Here is a 16,916-nt window from a genome sequence, read left to right as displayed (position 1 = left end):
ATTGCTACAACATATAGCCACACCAGTTTCCTTGTGCAGTGCAGTCATCTACTGTCAACACGGGGCTTGGCTTCTTTCCCTTCAACTTCTCACCCATCTTTCTTAAGAAGGATCCAGATTTCTCCAAATGTTACCTTCATTTGGGACCCTATTCTGTCACCCCAACCCAAAACCTTCTTAGGATGCCTTCTCCACAGGGGCCAGTATTTTCTCCCAAGTGCCCACTGTTTGGAAATGCTTTTCTGCTCTCCTGGGCCCCTGTCTCCATGATGTTCAGCACAGGGACTGGAGGAGCCCCTGGTTAGTGTCTAGTGGCTGCTTTGTTACAGTTTTTGACTCCATCTCTTTTTTGCCTCTTTTCCCAGCTCCACCCTCGATTCGGTTTGCCCTCAGGAGCTCCTTACCTTCTTTGATCAGTTTCTCCAGCTCCTTCTTCACCCTTCGTGGCCTCTTAAGGCCACATCAGTAGAGTTAGGAGGGGAACGAAACAACCACCCTGCTTTTATTTAGTACTTGATTTTTTTTTTTCAGTATGACTTCATTTGACCATTACAGCAACCCTGTGTTAAGTGGGAACAGATATTCCTACTCCTTTTTTACTGATAAAGAAATGAAATATAGATATGTAAAGGAAATGATCTCATTGGCAGAACTGGAAGCAGAGCCTCCAACTCAGAGTTTAGAATCTTTTCTGCTGTCCCAAATTTTAACAGAAAGAAAGACAAAATTTATCACCATCTGGTATTATGAAATGTACGTAATTTTTTTTTCCGAACATCTTATTCAGTTTAAAAATCTTCTGAGAATATTAGTGTGGATTTCTCTAGTGTCTTTATTAGCTTGATTTTAGAAAAGCCTACTGGCAATTACATTAGTGATATAATAAACAGGTTCTCTGATACTGACTGCATTTTCATCTACATTTACCAGTTATTAAATGCCGTTACATGTGGAACTGTGTTTGCAATATTTTATTTGCTGTTTTGAGAATCAGGTTGTTGGTAAGATTTATTCAAATTCTTGATTTAAATAGTATATCAATACAACTGTTAATAATTTGGTATCTTTCACAGAACTGTTAATAATTTGATATCTTTGCAAGTTTTGGAAATCCACATATTCTAGTAGATCCTGCACTTAAGTGTAACACTTATTTCACATATAAAACATGATATAATACTGTATTTAAACTTAAAAATTTCCTTAAAATGTGTATCTCAGCTAATAGAAAGTGATGTCTTCCCACTTCTTATTGTTCATAGACAGACTGAAAGTTGTTTTTAACTTAAATTCAGTCAATAAGTTTTACTTAATTTTATTAATGTTTTTAAGTTACTTCACTGCCAAGAAGAGCATTTTAAAGCACACTGTGATATATGTACTCTCATAAGAAAAATGAAATGCAATTATATTTTTCAAGTAAAACTAATTGTAAACTGACATTGTCCTCACATGGCTGGCAGTATCCACTCCCTATCAAGCTTCTCTAGATAGCCAACCAAGAGGGTTTAGATGCAAAGTAGCAAATATATGGTGTTTGGTAATGCAGCTTTATTTTCACTGCCACTTGCCCTCCCAGAGGCCATGGGATGCACATATTGTTTGTATGTAAGAGTCCTAGAGGACGTTAAAAATCCTTGTGTCTTATGTTCAGAGCTGTCAGTGTGATCTAAGGCCCGAAATCATAAGGTACAGTAGTATATAGTAAATTCATATAAAGCCCTTTGATATGAATTGAAGTTGTCCAAATTCATTTCCTACAAAATAATATCCAAATTCTAGGTTTGCCTTTCATGTTGTTACTTCCACTCATTTTCAAGTTGTTTTCTTGTTTTACATTGCCAAATGGCACACTACCTGGTGGGCACTCTCTTGTTGAGACCATTCTTCATTTGATACAGTGTCAAAGAAAAAAGTGAGACTGTTGGGAGTTTGGTTTGCTTTACAAGTTAGGGTGAGTGGAGAGAACCATCTTGACAGGATGATGAAATCTGTGGAAGTATCATAGCAAACAAACAATAACCACCTGCCTATTATCCAGTTTCCTGAATGACAAAAATTCTCTCTGCATCCTGCCTCAAAGGCTTGGCCATGGGATGGTTTCACCTTCTGATAGATTAGCTGTGTCCAGTCACATTTGTTATCACTTATGTGCAATCTTGCTGTTTATCACCTTTAAATCAGAAATACATTCTGCTTAGGGGAAGACACACACACACACACACACACACACACACACACACACACACACTGATTTACATTAAAATCACAAAGGCCTTTTAAAATGTCTTGTGAAAATATATTAGCAACCTTTCTTAGAACAAATATAAATGAGAATGGTAAACCGACGTGCAGGCCACCACCAGTGTTGACGTCTGTTGTGACCTGTGCCACATGGAGTAACCATTGCAGACCCAATCGTCTTAGGCACCAAAATGACTTACGAGCTTTTTTCTTTGTTCTTTTCTTATCACTTACTATTTTTATTAGTTTAGCTTTTTCCAAACATGTTTACTCAGAGATACCTATTTTAGTTAGGAAGAAAAAGAGAAATAACACCAAAAAAGCTAATTGGGGCTGAATTCTTGTCAGTCTTAAAAGAATCCTGATTGTTTCTCTTTGAACCGACTAATCCATAAAAGTTTTCTGAAGGGATGGGATGTGGTTGTATTTGATGGCTTCCATTTGAATGATTTCTACTAGCGTTTTTCTTATTTGAGAACTATTAGAAAGAACATGATCAATTTTATACACATAGAATATAGTAAAATGCTGATAATTATAAGTTGTTTATTCATTGGAGCTACGTATTACATGATCAACTGAAAAAGCATCTCTCAGAATGGGAAAAAGGATTTAGTCTGAGTTTCTGAGAATAATTTTCCAAGTATATCTGGAAAGATAAATTGATTTTAAAGGATGTATAATTGATTAATTAAAAACATCATTTCATAAAACTAATTTTATAATCCACTGTGAGAGTAGCTTCAAAATGCCCTCAGATAAGTATCAAGCCGAGTGGTACAAATCATTTTCATGCAACTAAAGATACCATTTATGGGCCAGGCGTGGTGTCTCACGCCTGTAATCCCAGCACTTTGGGAGGCCAAGGCAGGCAGATCATGAGGTCAGGAGTTTGAGACCAGCTTGGCCATATGGTGAAACCCTGTCTCTACTAAAAATACAAAAATTAGCAGGGCGTGGTGGCACGTACCTGTAGTCCCAATCGAGACTTAAAGATCAGCCTATCTTTAAGCTGAGGCAGAAGAATCACTTGAACTGGGAGGCAGAGGTTGCAGTGAGCCGAGATCACTCCACTGCACTTCAGCCTAGGCGACAGAGCAAGACTCCATCTCAAAAAAAAAAAAAAAAAAAAAAGATACCATTTATCTTGGAATATCCCCCCAAAATGAAAATACACGTGACCTGTTTAACTTCATGCTATTACAATGTATGTGTGTGTTTTCTTTCTTCTCTCATAGGTATGAGAAAGTGCCAGTCATCTTGGTTGGGAACAAAGTGGACCTGGAAAGTGAGAGAGAAGTATCGTCCAATGAAGGCAGAGCCCTTGCGGAAGAGTGGGGTTGCCCCTTTATGGAGACTTCTGCTAAGAGTAAAACAATGGTGGACGAACTCTTTGCAGAAATTGTGAGGCAGATGAACTATGCTGCTCAGCCTGACAAAGATGACCCATGCTGTTCGGCATGTAACATACAATAGCATCCAAATATGGCTGTCCTGGATGGGATCTGCCTAATGTTGTAGGTGACAGAAAACTCACCTACTCCTCTGCAGAACTTGCAGGATGCGTGGTGTTAATCTACAGAGAACTGCAGCCCTTATTCAGAATTGAGCAGTGATTGTCAGTTGATATCTCTGAGTAACATTTGGGTTCAGTAACTACAGTTTTCACCATTTGTCCTCAGTCTCCTTTCTGCATCTGCAACTTGAAGGCATAGTCCATCGATCTACAGGGTGATCTCATTTGAAAGCTATGATGGCATTGTCGCTGAGTTGACAGAAGCAACTATTGTATAAATTAAAAATAACCATAAGGGAGAAACCAGAAGATTCCTATAACCACTTACAATTAAAATATTTTGTCTTCTTTAAAAAAGTAAAGGAGAAATATTTTCCTACAAGAGTACTGAATTTCAGGAATTGGGATAGAGCTTCTAACCAATGTATTCCGTCAAGTAAGATAATAACAGCTGACCTGCCAACAGCATTACAGGGAGAGATTCTTTGCTCAGCTAACGCATTTCTGTTTTTCAAAATTGATGCTTAATTGTAGCTGTTATTCTAATTTGTGACATGGAACTAACTCATGCTTCAATCCTTGATAGAGCAAAAGTCAGAACAGGTTATGTAAAAATACAGTCTAGCTTTAGAATTTGTTAAATCACCTGCTTTGCCACAGAAAATGGAGGCTTTCACAAGGGTTTGATCAGAATTAAACTCCAGACCCACCCTCTTTTAACTGAGCATGGGTGGTCTTTATAACTTTACTGAACAAGAGGGAAGCAACTGTGATGGGAAGAGATTGCCTAGCCTTACTAACAAGAAGCATTCTAATAGATACACTAGTACCATCATGTAAGGAAAATGAAGCCATGTTGCATCCACATGTTCTCGTTTGCAGAAACCTCATAGGACAATACGAATATCTGGCATTTTTAAGTTCATTAAAGCAGCAAATTCCTTCTCGCCTTTAAGGGCTATGGTTGTAGTGTGACCTGTAGCTAACGTGCTTTCAAAATCAAGTTTGCTGTAGCAGAGCTTTATTGCAGGCATTTTAAAAATTGAATAACCATGTGAAATAATTTGGGCTTAAAAGTAGAACATAAATTATAGAGTGGAAGGTAAGGGACAGACAAAAGCCTTTTATCTTTAATTTTCCTGGAGAATTATATAAAGGTTTTCTTAGAACAATTTTGCCCTGATTACTGAAGTATCAAATAAAGCTAGAGTGAATATTTTGTTTCGAAAAGGTGCTCAAGCTCTGACATTTTTGGTTTTTATAGCCGTGAAGTATTTATCATTTGCATGACTAATGGCACAGGAAAAACCTGTTCATAAGTTTTACAATCAAGTATAGAAGGGTCTTCAGCTAACTTCAGTTATAAATGCTGAAAAGATTATCTTGAGCTGCGCCTTGGGAGAAGAATTTGGCCTTCAGAACTGCAATATCACTGAGCCTGCAATCTATATACCACCCCACCTTTTGTTGGTTTCACAGTCTTGTGCAAGTAACCTCTGGTCTTATGTGTGTAATTGAGAGAAGAGTGTGTGTTTGTGTGTGCATGTGTGTTTACTGTTCCGAAGAATTTGGCACAAGTCAGAGATAATTGCCTATACTAAGAATCTATACTGCAGAATATAGTGTATCAAAAGCTTTTTTTCTTTTAAATTATTAAAGTGTCTTTTATACTTTTTTGAAATCGTTGGTAGTCCCCCAAGTGTTTAATAACTGGCATTAAGCTTAAAGGATGAAGAAAAAAAGGTTGATAGTATTTTTCATAATGAGAAAGCTGAAGGCATATGTGAATGAAAGCTGGCCATAGTTGTCAAAAATCTTTGAATTCTGAATGTTTACATTCTTCAGTATAATTTTTTATAATCCTCAATTATGAAGCACCTTGTTTATAGGACAAAAAATTTTAACCAATTTTATTGAAGCAAATTTCACGGCGTAAAAGCTGGTTTGATTCAAATGTAGAGAAATTGGAGATTCAAGAGATAAGATTTCTCTACTGAAATAAAAATATTTCTTAGTGCGTTGGTTGAGTTTTGAATCCTCTAACTTCTCAGAATGATTCTTTCTTTAGAATTCTATAATGGAAATTTTTGACAAGATTGCAAAATAGAAGTATCTATAAAGATCCCACAGTTTGACATTATGGCTTGCTATGCAGATGTGAAAGTAGGTTAAATAATATGAAAAGTATGGGAGAATGTAAAGTGGAAAAGATGATCTAAAATTTTGAGTTGTATTACTAGTTAAAAACATTTGTGTCAGATGACAAGGTGGGCTTTTACTGTAAAGACGTGAATAATAACCCATCTGGCTGCCTGATCAGTGTTTCCCTGCAGCCCTGCGTATTTAGTGACCAAGGCATCAAGGACATCCTGAAACTGGAAATTCGTATTCATCTGGTGTGAATATAACTCAGCTGGCAAGTGAATGTGTTTGTTGAGATATTATAGTAATAAAATGCTTAAGAACAGGAAGATTACATTTGTTAGCTACAGAAGAAACCTTAGTGGCTACAGAAAAAAGCTGACTTGGGTCACTATTTTATGCCCTGATCAGACTAGTAACTTAGATAAGTGAAAGTTTTTCTAACATGCCTTAAAAATATTATGGTTTGATCCAAAGACCCACTTTTTCTTTAGCTCTTGTGATAAGATTTTCTTTCATTTTTTACTTTTATACAAAGGCAGCATCTTTAAAATTTTTTTTCTTTTGCTGTTGTAACTTTTGAGTTCTTTTAAACTGTGATAGTGATGGTAACTGATGCCTTTCATTCTGTTCATCTTTCACAAAACAAGCCAGCATCTGATCAAAAGTATTACATAAAATCTTTTCTTAACTATTGAAAGGTGCTTTGATGATTTTCTCCTCTGGTTTGTAGAATTAGGATTGAACTTTTGACTCGAATTGCTACAGTTGCCATCACTTTTCTGTGGTAATACTACTGATATTTGCTTTTCTATATAAAGAAATGTTGCCTAAGGCTGTCTGGTACTTGTTTTTAAGGGTTTTCCAGTATGAATGTTAATATTGTCAGTGTATGTATGAATATGAAAGTGCTTTGTTTGTTGCTGGTTTGTGTGTGTGGGGGGGGTTTTTTTTTTTTTTTTTTTTTTTTTTTTCCACATTTTTGTTCTTATCAGTAGTCTTGTGTTAGCACTGGGTAAGCTTTAATTGTCCCTTAGCCAATCAACCTTTAAGGACTATGGGGGTCTTTTTTTTTTTTTTTTAAATTTAACGTCATTGTGCATCTATTAAATCTTGATCAGGGTTTCAAGAATGACTGCAGTGGGTTTTGGAAACAGACTTATCATTATTGATTTGAGGTTTCCCAGAGATATAGTTCACAGTTAATTGTTGCGCTCTAATACAACTGACCATTTAAAATTGAACAACACTTTATTGTTTTGTAACAATGTCAGTTGTTAAATCTTGACATTTCAATTAAAACATGAATTGTAGTTATAACTCAATGCAAATTCAACAGTTGTATTTGGAGTTAAATTATTTTAACAAATAAATTTATTTAATGAAACTCTGGATTTTTTTTGTTTTGTACATACGCATGACAGAAATTTATTATATATAAAACAACTAAAAATTGCCATATAAAATGAATTTAATACTTCTCATACAAAAATATTTTAGTTGATTTAAATTGAGAGTTCATCGTATAAAAAGGCAGGTAGATAATTTTCATGGTCTTTAAAAATAACATGAAAAAGATTATAAAAATCAATTATTATAAATACAGACATAGCTCTACAAATGATATTTTGTATTTGGTATGATAGCTGGTTAATTTGAAGCCCAATGCTAAGGTTAACAGAATTGTTATAAATAATTAACATTAATTGGCAATATCACTAAAATGATTCGGTATCCTAGTGATAGCTTGAAGCTGTCTTTCTGTTTTCAGGTCACATGGATCCGAAGGTGCCAGAAGCTGAAGGTTGCCGCCAGGCTGTAGGGCCTCCTTGTTCTATATGGGGCCCTGTGAATGTTGACAGATGCTGCTAATTGTATACAGCCTTCAGCTGCTCTGATAAGGAGCCCATTCATTTCCTAAGCCAATTTAAATTGCTCCTTTTGGTTATGTTGCCTTCAAACTCTGCTGAAATCCTCTGGCAGCATTCCACCAGTTGAGAAGCTTCATTGTTTAGATTATAAGAATAATTTGAATGAATATAACAGAGGCACTGTAGCTAGAATACCAGATATTTAAAGGAAAACATGCCTATATTTTAGTCGTATCTTCTGAAGAACTTCAAATTTTTATTTCAAGTGTTTGTAAATTTTTTTTGTAAATTATTTAAACCTATCTAATCCCAAATTGGAAGAATACCTTTGAGGCTAAAAAATAGTACTTTGAAATTCTCTCAAGTCATACTATTTGTTAGAGGTCCGTGAATGAACAGATACAGGGCAAAAGGAATAAGGTGCTGCCTAATTTGGAACCCAACTGACCTCTAGGATCTGTGAAGCAGAGAATAGTAGCACAAACTTCCGAAAGAAGCTGTTGACCAAAATATTGCCACGTAAATACTAATAAAACATAGCGGCTCTTCATCTGTTAATGGATAATTTCAACTGGTTTTATATTATTGAATATTTTCTAATTTTTGATATTTTAAAAATAATTTTTAGATAATATTCAGCATCCCCAACATGGAAGTATTGAGTTTTAAAAGATTTGCTGCTATTCTAGGTAAGATGCTGTGTTCTTTCTTTCCGTATTTTCTTAGTAGTCTTCACGTTGGCCTGTTGTAAGGATTTCTCCAAGATTTCTCAGCAGAGAAAAAGGTAGAGGGCTAGCTGCTTGAAAGAGTAAATATGAAGACCTATTTAGTATGTATGAGCTGGGAATAAAGAAACTGAAGGAATGATTATTGGTTTAGCTTATGGGAATTTTTAATAAAAAAAAAATCTTAGATCCATTTCAAAGACTTAGGTATGAATGATTCATATTTACAATTTTACACTGACTATTTTGAGTGTGATGTGCTTTTTTACCTTTAAAAACATCAGGATTAGTGAAGCGAATAAAAAGGTCACCGCAACTTCCAGTTCCCCAAAACATCCATGTTAACTAACAATGGATGTAAATCATTCCCAGCATCTTCCTACGCACATACACATGTGCAAGTATATAAACATAGGTAGAAAGATAACTTGATATTTTTGAGAAACTGGCTCTAAGTACTAAAAATGAATCACTGAAGTTCACACAGCTAATAAAGTAGCAGAGTTAGAAACTCTTCTAACTTCTAATAAGCTTCTAACTCTAAATTACCTTTTCCCCACTGTTAATCCTTTTACTTAAATTGAATCCACTCATTCCATGCTCATTCAGCTATTATTGAGAGGTTATATCTGCATCTGGCACTGTGACAATACAGAGATGTTCATCTACACGTAAACCCTGACGCTAAAGACATCCTAGTCCTGTCTCCTTGCCAGTCCCTTTTCTTGCAATACATTTTAGTCTAATGGCAAGAAATAATTTGTACCTCCCCTACTTTCACATGTCAGCATCCCAGTAGCCCAAGCTGAGCCAAACTCCCGGGCACAGCCTCAGACTGCTGCTGGATATGTTCTTTTCAAGATCATGCACCAGCCTGAGCTAGTCTCTCCTGGAAACCTGAGGTGTCTGTGGGACAGGGTGGAGCTGGATGACAGTACAGCAGGGCTTCAGGGCTCTGCTATTACTGGCTGGGTCTGCTTCCTGAGAAAGAACTCAGGCTAATGATAGGATTAGCGAGGGAGAGTGGGGATACAGAGGCAGGTTGGGGACAGCAGGGCAAAGGGTTCTATGTATCAGATACTATAGTTAAATACCATGCCTATAGTTAAATACCAGATGTTTTTAGGTTTTAGATTTTTAGTTTAAAATGTTGGTATGTTCACAGCACCGCTCTGTAGTGTGTTCTGAAGAGGTCTTATACCATGAGAGGTTTTGCTGAAAATTACATAAGAGTCAAGCAAGTTTGGGAAATCCCATGTGATGCATCTCACATCTTGGAAAAAAACTCAAATTCCACTGATGTCCCAAAACTGACTAGACCCCAGGACACTGTCTTCAGATTATACATAGTAGCACTCTTTGGAGCACAATTTGGAAAATATTGCTACTAGATATTCGGCCTCCAAACCCTGATGTGGGAACTCTCTCCAGGTGAGGGGACCTGGATCTGTTGAAAGCCTGAGAACTCCTCTGACCCCTGTATTCTCAGAGGGATGGCAAGAGAAAGGGAGAGGGTTGGGTGCAATAGCCCATACCTGTAATCCCATCACTTTGGGAGGCCAAGGCAGGTAGATCATTTGAGGTCAGGAGTTCGAGACCAGCCTGGCCAACATGGCGAAACCTTGTCTCTACTGAAAGCACAAAAATTAGCCAAGTGTGGTGGTGGTCCCAGATACTTTAGAGACTGAGGCAGAATTGCTTGAATCTGGGAGGCAGACATTGCCATGAGCCGAGAGCACACCACTGCACTCCAGCATAGGTGGCAGAGGGAGACTCCTTCCAAAAAAAAAAGAGAAAGAAGAGGACAGGAGGCAATCTACAGTTGATGGACATTTGAGTCATTTCCAGTTTGAGTTTATGATGAATAAAGCTGCTATGAACATTCGTGTACATGACTTTTGGTGGATAGACACAATACTCCTAGGTCAATATCTAGGATGGGAATTGCTCAACCGCAAGATTTGCTTGTCAGCTTTGGTAAACAATGATAGTTTTATTGAGTGGTTGTACCAATTTACACAAACAAGCAATGTGTGAGAACTCCAGATGCAGCATGTCACAGGATGGACTGCCTGGGAAGTGGACTGTGATACAGAGCTTAGTGTGCAGGATGTTAATTACCAAGTGTCCTTGGGATTAACTCCTGTGGAAGGGAGTAGAGGAGGTAAGAATAGACAGAGGGAGAAATGGTGCAATGCATGGCCAATAACTCCCAGAGCAGGGGGAGTTAGAATGGGGCAGTTAGAATTGTCCTGAGTTGGGCCAAAATGGTTTAGTCCTCTGTACCCTCTGCCTGTCGGTCGCCGTGACCTTGGACAGGCTGCAGAGGTGATCCCTGAAGGATCAGAGTGTGAAGGCTGTCAGCACACTCAGCAGCAGGGCAACAGTCACTTGACTGAAAGGAGATCAGGTGGTGCCTCACGACGTCTACCAACTGAACCTTCCACACATACCTGGCACTGTCTGGCTTTTGCCATTTTTCATTTTAGACATTCTGGTGGGAGTGTGGTGGTATGTCACTGTGGGTTTCATTTCATGTTTCTCTAAGGAAAATAACAATTGTAATCACACAGAGTTTATCGAACAGTGATATACCAACCATCATCCTCAGTCTTTTGTTTCATATTATTGATGAAATATTTAAACATTTAATTAATAGAGCTGGCTCTTGGCCAGTGTTTCCACAAATGTGTTTCATCAAGTACTAATGTTGAATAGGAGGAAGATTTCCATGGTCAAATAAATTTGAGAAACACCTGCTTAAACAAAGTCAAATAGGTTCTTGTGGTTTTCAATATCCGAATGCGGATTGCGCAACATTGTGAGATATAAATACATTATGTTCTGCAAATTATTTAACTATAGGATGCTAGTTTTCCTTAGAACATTTCACAAGACTAATAATATCTCATAGTTTGGTAAATACTTCTCAAGGCAAAGGGTATGATGTCCAACAAAAAACAGCTTAAGAAAAAACAATCTGAAAGTTCATAGTGAAATTAAAAAATAATAATGAGGATTAGCCATTTATAGGATACTAGCTAATAGATATGAAAGACAGAACCAAGAAATCATCTCTTTCCAATCTTCCACATAAAAATTGATTCAGGGACGGATCAGCAATCAGCAATGCTGAGGCTATTGGGTGGAAAGTTTGGAGGGAAACAGATATTCACAAATTACTTCTTATTTGCCAAGGGAAAGAGGTAGCTTTTCAGTGGCAAGACCTGGCTGACACATGAACCAAGTGATCAAACCAAGCACTACCAACCAAGGGTCAAAAATCTATCACGGGCCCCTCTGTGACACAAAAGGAAGCACCCAGCGTCACCTATGTGGTATCTTCACCTGAATCTAATCATGGAGAAACAATCAGACAAATCTGTATCATGGGACATACCACAAAAAAAGGTTTGGATGTTTCAAAAACGTCAATGTCTTGAAAAACAAAAATAATGGGATGGGGGTTAAGGGGCTGTCCTAGATAGAAGGAGACTAAAGAGATTTTTTTTTTTTTTTTTAAGAAAACAACGCATCCTTTTTCCTACCTCCCTTTCACATGTGCAGCATAGTTCCATCAAATTTTATCATGAATAGAGACTCTCAAAAGAAGGAAAATGTGGCCCTCCCCTTAAGGGGCTGCATCAAAATCCACGTGGATCACTGGAGAAAAAGCCAGTCTTTCCCCTGCTCTGGAAATCCGGGAACCTCCTTCCACTGCAGATTGAGCTCTACTCCTTTCCCACTGAGAATGCCTGGATTAAGCTGGGTGTTCCACGTCATGTGAGACTCTCAATACTCACTGCCCAGAGAGCCCGACTTGTGATCTTTTGCTACCTTTGTGGTTGACGAGGGCATTGCTGTCCTGAGGTGACAGCAAGAGCAAACAAGTAATTGCAGAGTTTACCCCGTGAAAGTTGAATGGAAGAGTTGGGCTAGACCTGTATAGGTCCCTTAAACAAATTCAGCTGTGTTTACGCTTTCTTCCCTGCTCCTTCCCTCTTTTCATTCTTTCTTTTGCCTCATGTGCCATGAGGACCTTCCGTAGCCCCATGTCACTGGATTTTCTCCACATCCTAAACACAGACAATTGCTAAGTAAGTCATTCACATGATTTCCTTTTCAGAATGATGTTGGCCTGGTGGTTGTTTTTCTAGCAATAAACATCTTTCTGCAAGAGGAATTAGCTCACTCCAGCAGCTGGTTTCAGCAACTCCCTGCATTTTCCTTCAGCACCCAGGGACATGTGATTTGTAACTAAAACAAAATAAAAATGCACAAAACTCTTCTCATTCACTCATACCAACAGTAGTCATTGCATAATTTTTTCAAATGACTGACTTCTTTCCAAATACATACAACAAAACTGATTGGTCAGCATTAAAGCTGTGAGGACAGTGGTTGTCACTGCCATTGGATCTGTTGACTCCTTTGTGGAACCTCTCAAAGCCGCCCATGGCCATAACCTTGGGCTTCGGGTTGGAGTGGAGAAGAGTAGGCAGTAATGGCTGTGGACTGGAACCTGGCAGGAGAACCAGGCCAGGTGCTTCTTGGGAAGGACCAAGAGAGAGTTCTCAAGGGTAAGGCCTGAAAACATCCTCAGTGAGGAAATGTGAATCTAAGTGGAAAACCATAAATAATGATGACTCTGCTCATGACTCAAAGGAATTGCAAAGAGTAGCAACAGAATACGTCTTTCCTTTTCATTTTATCTGAAGAGTTCCTAATGTTTCTTTAAGATGACTGTGTCCTTTTTCTTCTTCTTCTTACAATGACTTGTCACTTCAGTTCTAAACAAATATTTGTCTGATACATTTGCATATGAGTGGCTTAGAAAGATATAATTAAAGGTAAAATGTACTAAAGCGGAACAATATAGATCCCCTAGTCACTCACTTTTAATTACATTTGGATGGATTCTTCGTTGCCATGGAAACTCTCTACCCTTACCAAAATTTTTAGGCAGGGATCTCCTCCAAGTTTCACAGTTCTGTGTCTTAAAGACATTTCTTGTTCTATTTATGAGTTTAGAAGCTATGCTGCAATTTCCCATTGGGATAACATGCAACTGTAGCTGTTGTCAGTTGCTCAAGACAGTTCATATAAAAGACACTGTGCCAGAGATTGTGAGCGAAGCAGTGGGGGTATCACCACATTCCATGATTCCAGCACTGGTTTTGACTGCCACCTTATAATTTTTTTACCTGAGGGCTGGCTCTGCCAAGTAGAATAGGCTTTTAAGGCTACTAATTAGGGTGGCCTTACATCAGTAGCTGTCAGAAGGAAAGACTGTGCAGTAATCATTACGCAGAAGATAGTACCTGAAAAATTACTGGATTCCAGGACTCACTTATTCAAGATGACCAAAACATTGGCAGTGTGATCACAGGAGTGACAGCTGACAGCAGATCCCAGGAACAGAGGGCACAATACAAGACAGCTAATTGGAAATATAAGTATGGCTATTAGATTCCTGTGGACATGCTATGTAGAAAGAATTGCTGATATTACTCAGGTCTATGCACAGAATACTGAAATGAGCTCTAATGGTTGTTGTCTGATTTTAATTGGTATATTTGAAGAGCTATGCCCTCGGGTATACAAGTGTGATGCTGTGGGTTACTACTGTGGGTTTAAAGCCACTGCATCAGGAGTTAAACAAGCTGAGTCAACCAGCTTCCTTGAAGAAGAAGTGAAGAAGAAATTTGCCTGGGCATTTGAACTCAGTGGTGACTGCAGTTACATGCCTGTTTACTGTGCTATCAATGATTTAAAACCTTCAGACAGAAATTCAAGTAGTTACTGTTGAAATTCCTGAATTCAGGATTCTTACACTAGCAGAGATTGACCTCACTTTTTTCTCCCACCAGAGAGAGACTAAACATTGTCCCTAGTTCACCAAATCTGTGACGCCACTTCTTCTGTGTTTGGTAATAACAAACTGACTTTATGAAGGTCTCTAGATTGAAAAAGGAGCTTTTCCCACTCCTCCCACTGCTGAAGTGGTTACGACTCTGTATATAATGCTTTTGGGGAAAAAATGTAAAAAATTAAAAAAGATTGTTTGCTTTCTATTGTTACAGATTCTTTCTATATTAAACTAATTTCTTTATTGTCTTTGGTTCAGTTGATTCATTAAATAATTCATGATTTGCTAGAATCTGTCCAATATGGTGGCCATTGGCCACATCCACGTATGGCTATTTAAATGTATATTATTAAAATTAAAATAAACTTAAATATCATTATTCAGTAGCACTAGGTACATTTCAGGTCACATAAGCCACATTCTAAGAGTTCAATACCTATCAGTAGGTAGCAGCTACACATTAGACAGTGCAGATATACAGCATTTTCATGAATGCAGAACGTTCTATTAAACAGTATTACAAATAAAAGTTTGCTGACATCAGATCTATTCCATTTTATTTGTTCGAAAACAGTAAGTGTCATAAATGACCTCACACTTAGAATAAACCAAAGCTCAGTTCAGTGCTCTGTTGTAATCCTGAAATTCTTAATAATTTTGAACAGGCTCTCAGTTCATGCACAAGGCTCTTCAAATTACGTAGCCAGACCTGCACTACCTAAGATGAAGCTTGGCTGTTGAATTCTGTTTTCACTTCCCCTGCAGTTGGTTCTTTTCCAGCCTTTTTTTTTTTTTTTTTTTTAGAGCAAGGAAGAACAGTTGACACATGAGATAAAATTCAGGTGCCTGGAATCCTTTAGACCATCTCAACAGAGTCTTATCAGGGATACAGCTTTAAATAACACCTCTTAGAAATGATAAAAGCCTAAAACAAAGTTTTGGCAACTCCAATACTAAGAAAAAGTTTAGCTTCTCTTAGTAACAGGTGTTTTCTATCATGAATCTGAGTTGCCCACAACGGAATTCCTTCTTTTTATACAGTCTTGCCAGAGCTCATTTTTAAGATTTAGCCTGACTTGTTTTGTTCTTCGTCCACTTATCCTTTGTTCTTACAATCCTTTATTCAACAAAAAATGAAGCATCTACGTTTGAGACACTGTTACAGGACTGAATAAAAAATTATGTGGCACATACCTACTATTGCTATCTGGTAAATTATGTGCTCCAATTAACGCAACATTAACAACAGATACAGGAGGGCAGTAAAATCAAAGGCAGCCTGAGTATCAATCATCAAGGATTTATTAGCTACTCACCATGTTTCCCTGGCCACATTAAAACAACAAAAGAGAATGAATGAACAATTCCTATTGATTCATGTACTGTGTTCTAAAGAGGAAAATCTCCCAACCAAACTTTAGGTTTTTTTTGAAAAAGTATACCAACCAGACAAAGAAAAAATAGCACAGATAATAATAGTATTAGTGATAATTTTGCAATTAATACTAAAGTCATTTTCACTTGTATTGGGAACTCATTGCATGATGTACCTTTCTGAAAAATCTGATTCCCAATTATGTTTGAGTTAAACTAACATTTGTGATGGTGCCGCTTTCCTGAGCTTATATGGTTCAGGTATGCATCGAATGTGAAAGAAAAGACAGCATGTGACTACACAGGCTAATGAAAATTTGCCAAGCCAGAGACACTCATGCTACGAGCTACAGTGTCACATAAAAACACTTCTTCTCACATTTCAGTATCTTGGGAGGCTTGTATACCACATAAACGGAATAGGAAGTAAGGGCAAAGAGAATATAGTAGAAAAATAATGTGAAAAGAAAATCCTCACAGGTAAAGTTATTAGTCATAATGCATAACAAATGGTCCTGTATTCAAAAAAAAAAAAAATAGAAATGGAATCTTGCTATGTTGCCCAGGCTGGCCTGTATTTTTGAAAGCTAAGTTCTTCCTACTCAATTCTGAAGTTCCCTGGCAGCCAAAACCAAGAGGAAAACAAAACTACACTAAGCATGGTGTTTTCTTACAGTGGTTTTTTTTTTTCTTTTTTCTTTTTTTTTTTTTTTTTTTGAGACGGAGTCTTGCTCTGTCACCCAGGCTGCTGTGCAGTGGTACAATCTCAGCTCACTGCAACCTCTGCCTTCTGGGTTTAAGTGATTCTCCTGACTCAGACTCCCGAATAGCTGGGATTACAGGCACCCACCACAACATCTGGCTAATTTTTGTGGTTTTAGTAGAGATGGAATTTCTCCATGTTGACCAGACTGGTCTTGAACTCCTGACCTCAAGTGATCCACCTGCCTCGGCCTCCCAAAGTGCTGGGATTACAGATGTGAGCCACTGCACCCAGCCTATTTACAGTGTTCCTGAGATAAAAATAACCAACTCTAGATATCAACACCAATGTTTCTGTGGGTCCCCAAAAGAGCACACTGTATGACTGTAGTAAATGACACCATCAGCCACAAAGTGGGGACTATTATAAGTCTTGTGATCTCTGTCATTTGTTTATTTGTTGGCATTTATTC

General features: G+C 37.7%; 1 protein-coding gene and 1 pseudogene across 1 annotated transcript in view; both read left to right on the top strand.

Moving 5' to 3' along the window:
* The window catches only part of RAP2A (RAP2A, member of RAS oncogene family), a 36,165-nt gene extending 28,229 nt beyond the window's left edge, over positions 1–7,936 (top strand). Inside the window, exon 2 of the mRNA XM_010338806.3 lies at positions 3,483–7,936. Within this exon, the coding sequence (XP_010337108.2) occupies positions 3,483–3,720 (238 nt within the window). The 3' untranslated portion in view covers positions 3,721–7,936. The remainder of the gene's footprint in view (positions 1–3,482) is intronic.
* On the top strand, positions 5,900–15,124 carry LOC101030112 (proteasome subunit alpha type-6 pseudogene; annotated as a pseudogene).
* Positions 15,125–16,916: the final 1,792 nt, after the last annotated feature.

This window comes from Saimiri boliviensis, chromosome 16 (genome assembly GCF_048565385.1).
Source record: "Saimiri boliviensis isolate mSaiBol1 chromosome 16, mSaiBol1.pri, whole genome shotgun sequence".
NCBI classification, from domain to species: Eukaryota; Metazoa; Chordata; class Mammalia; order Primates; family Cebidae; genus Saimiri; species Saimiri boliviensis.
This window is presented reverse-complemented; position numbering and strand designations above follow the sequence as displayed.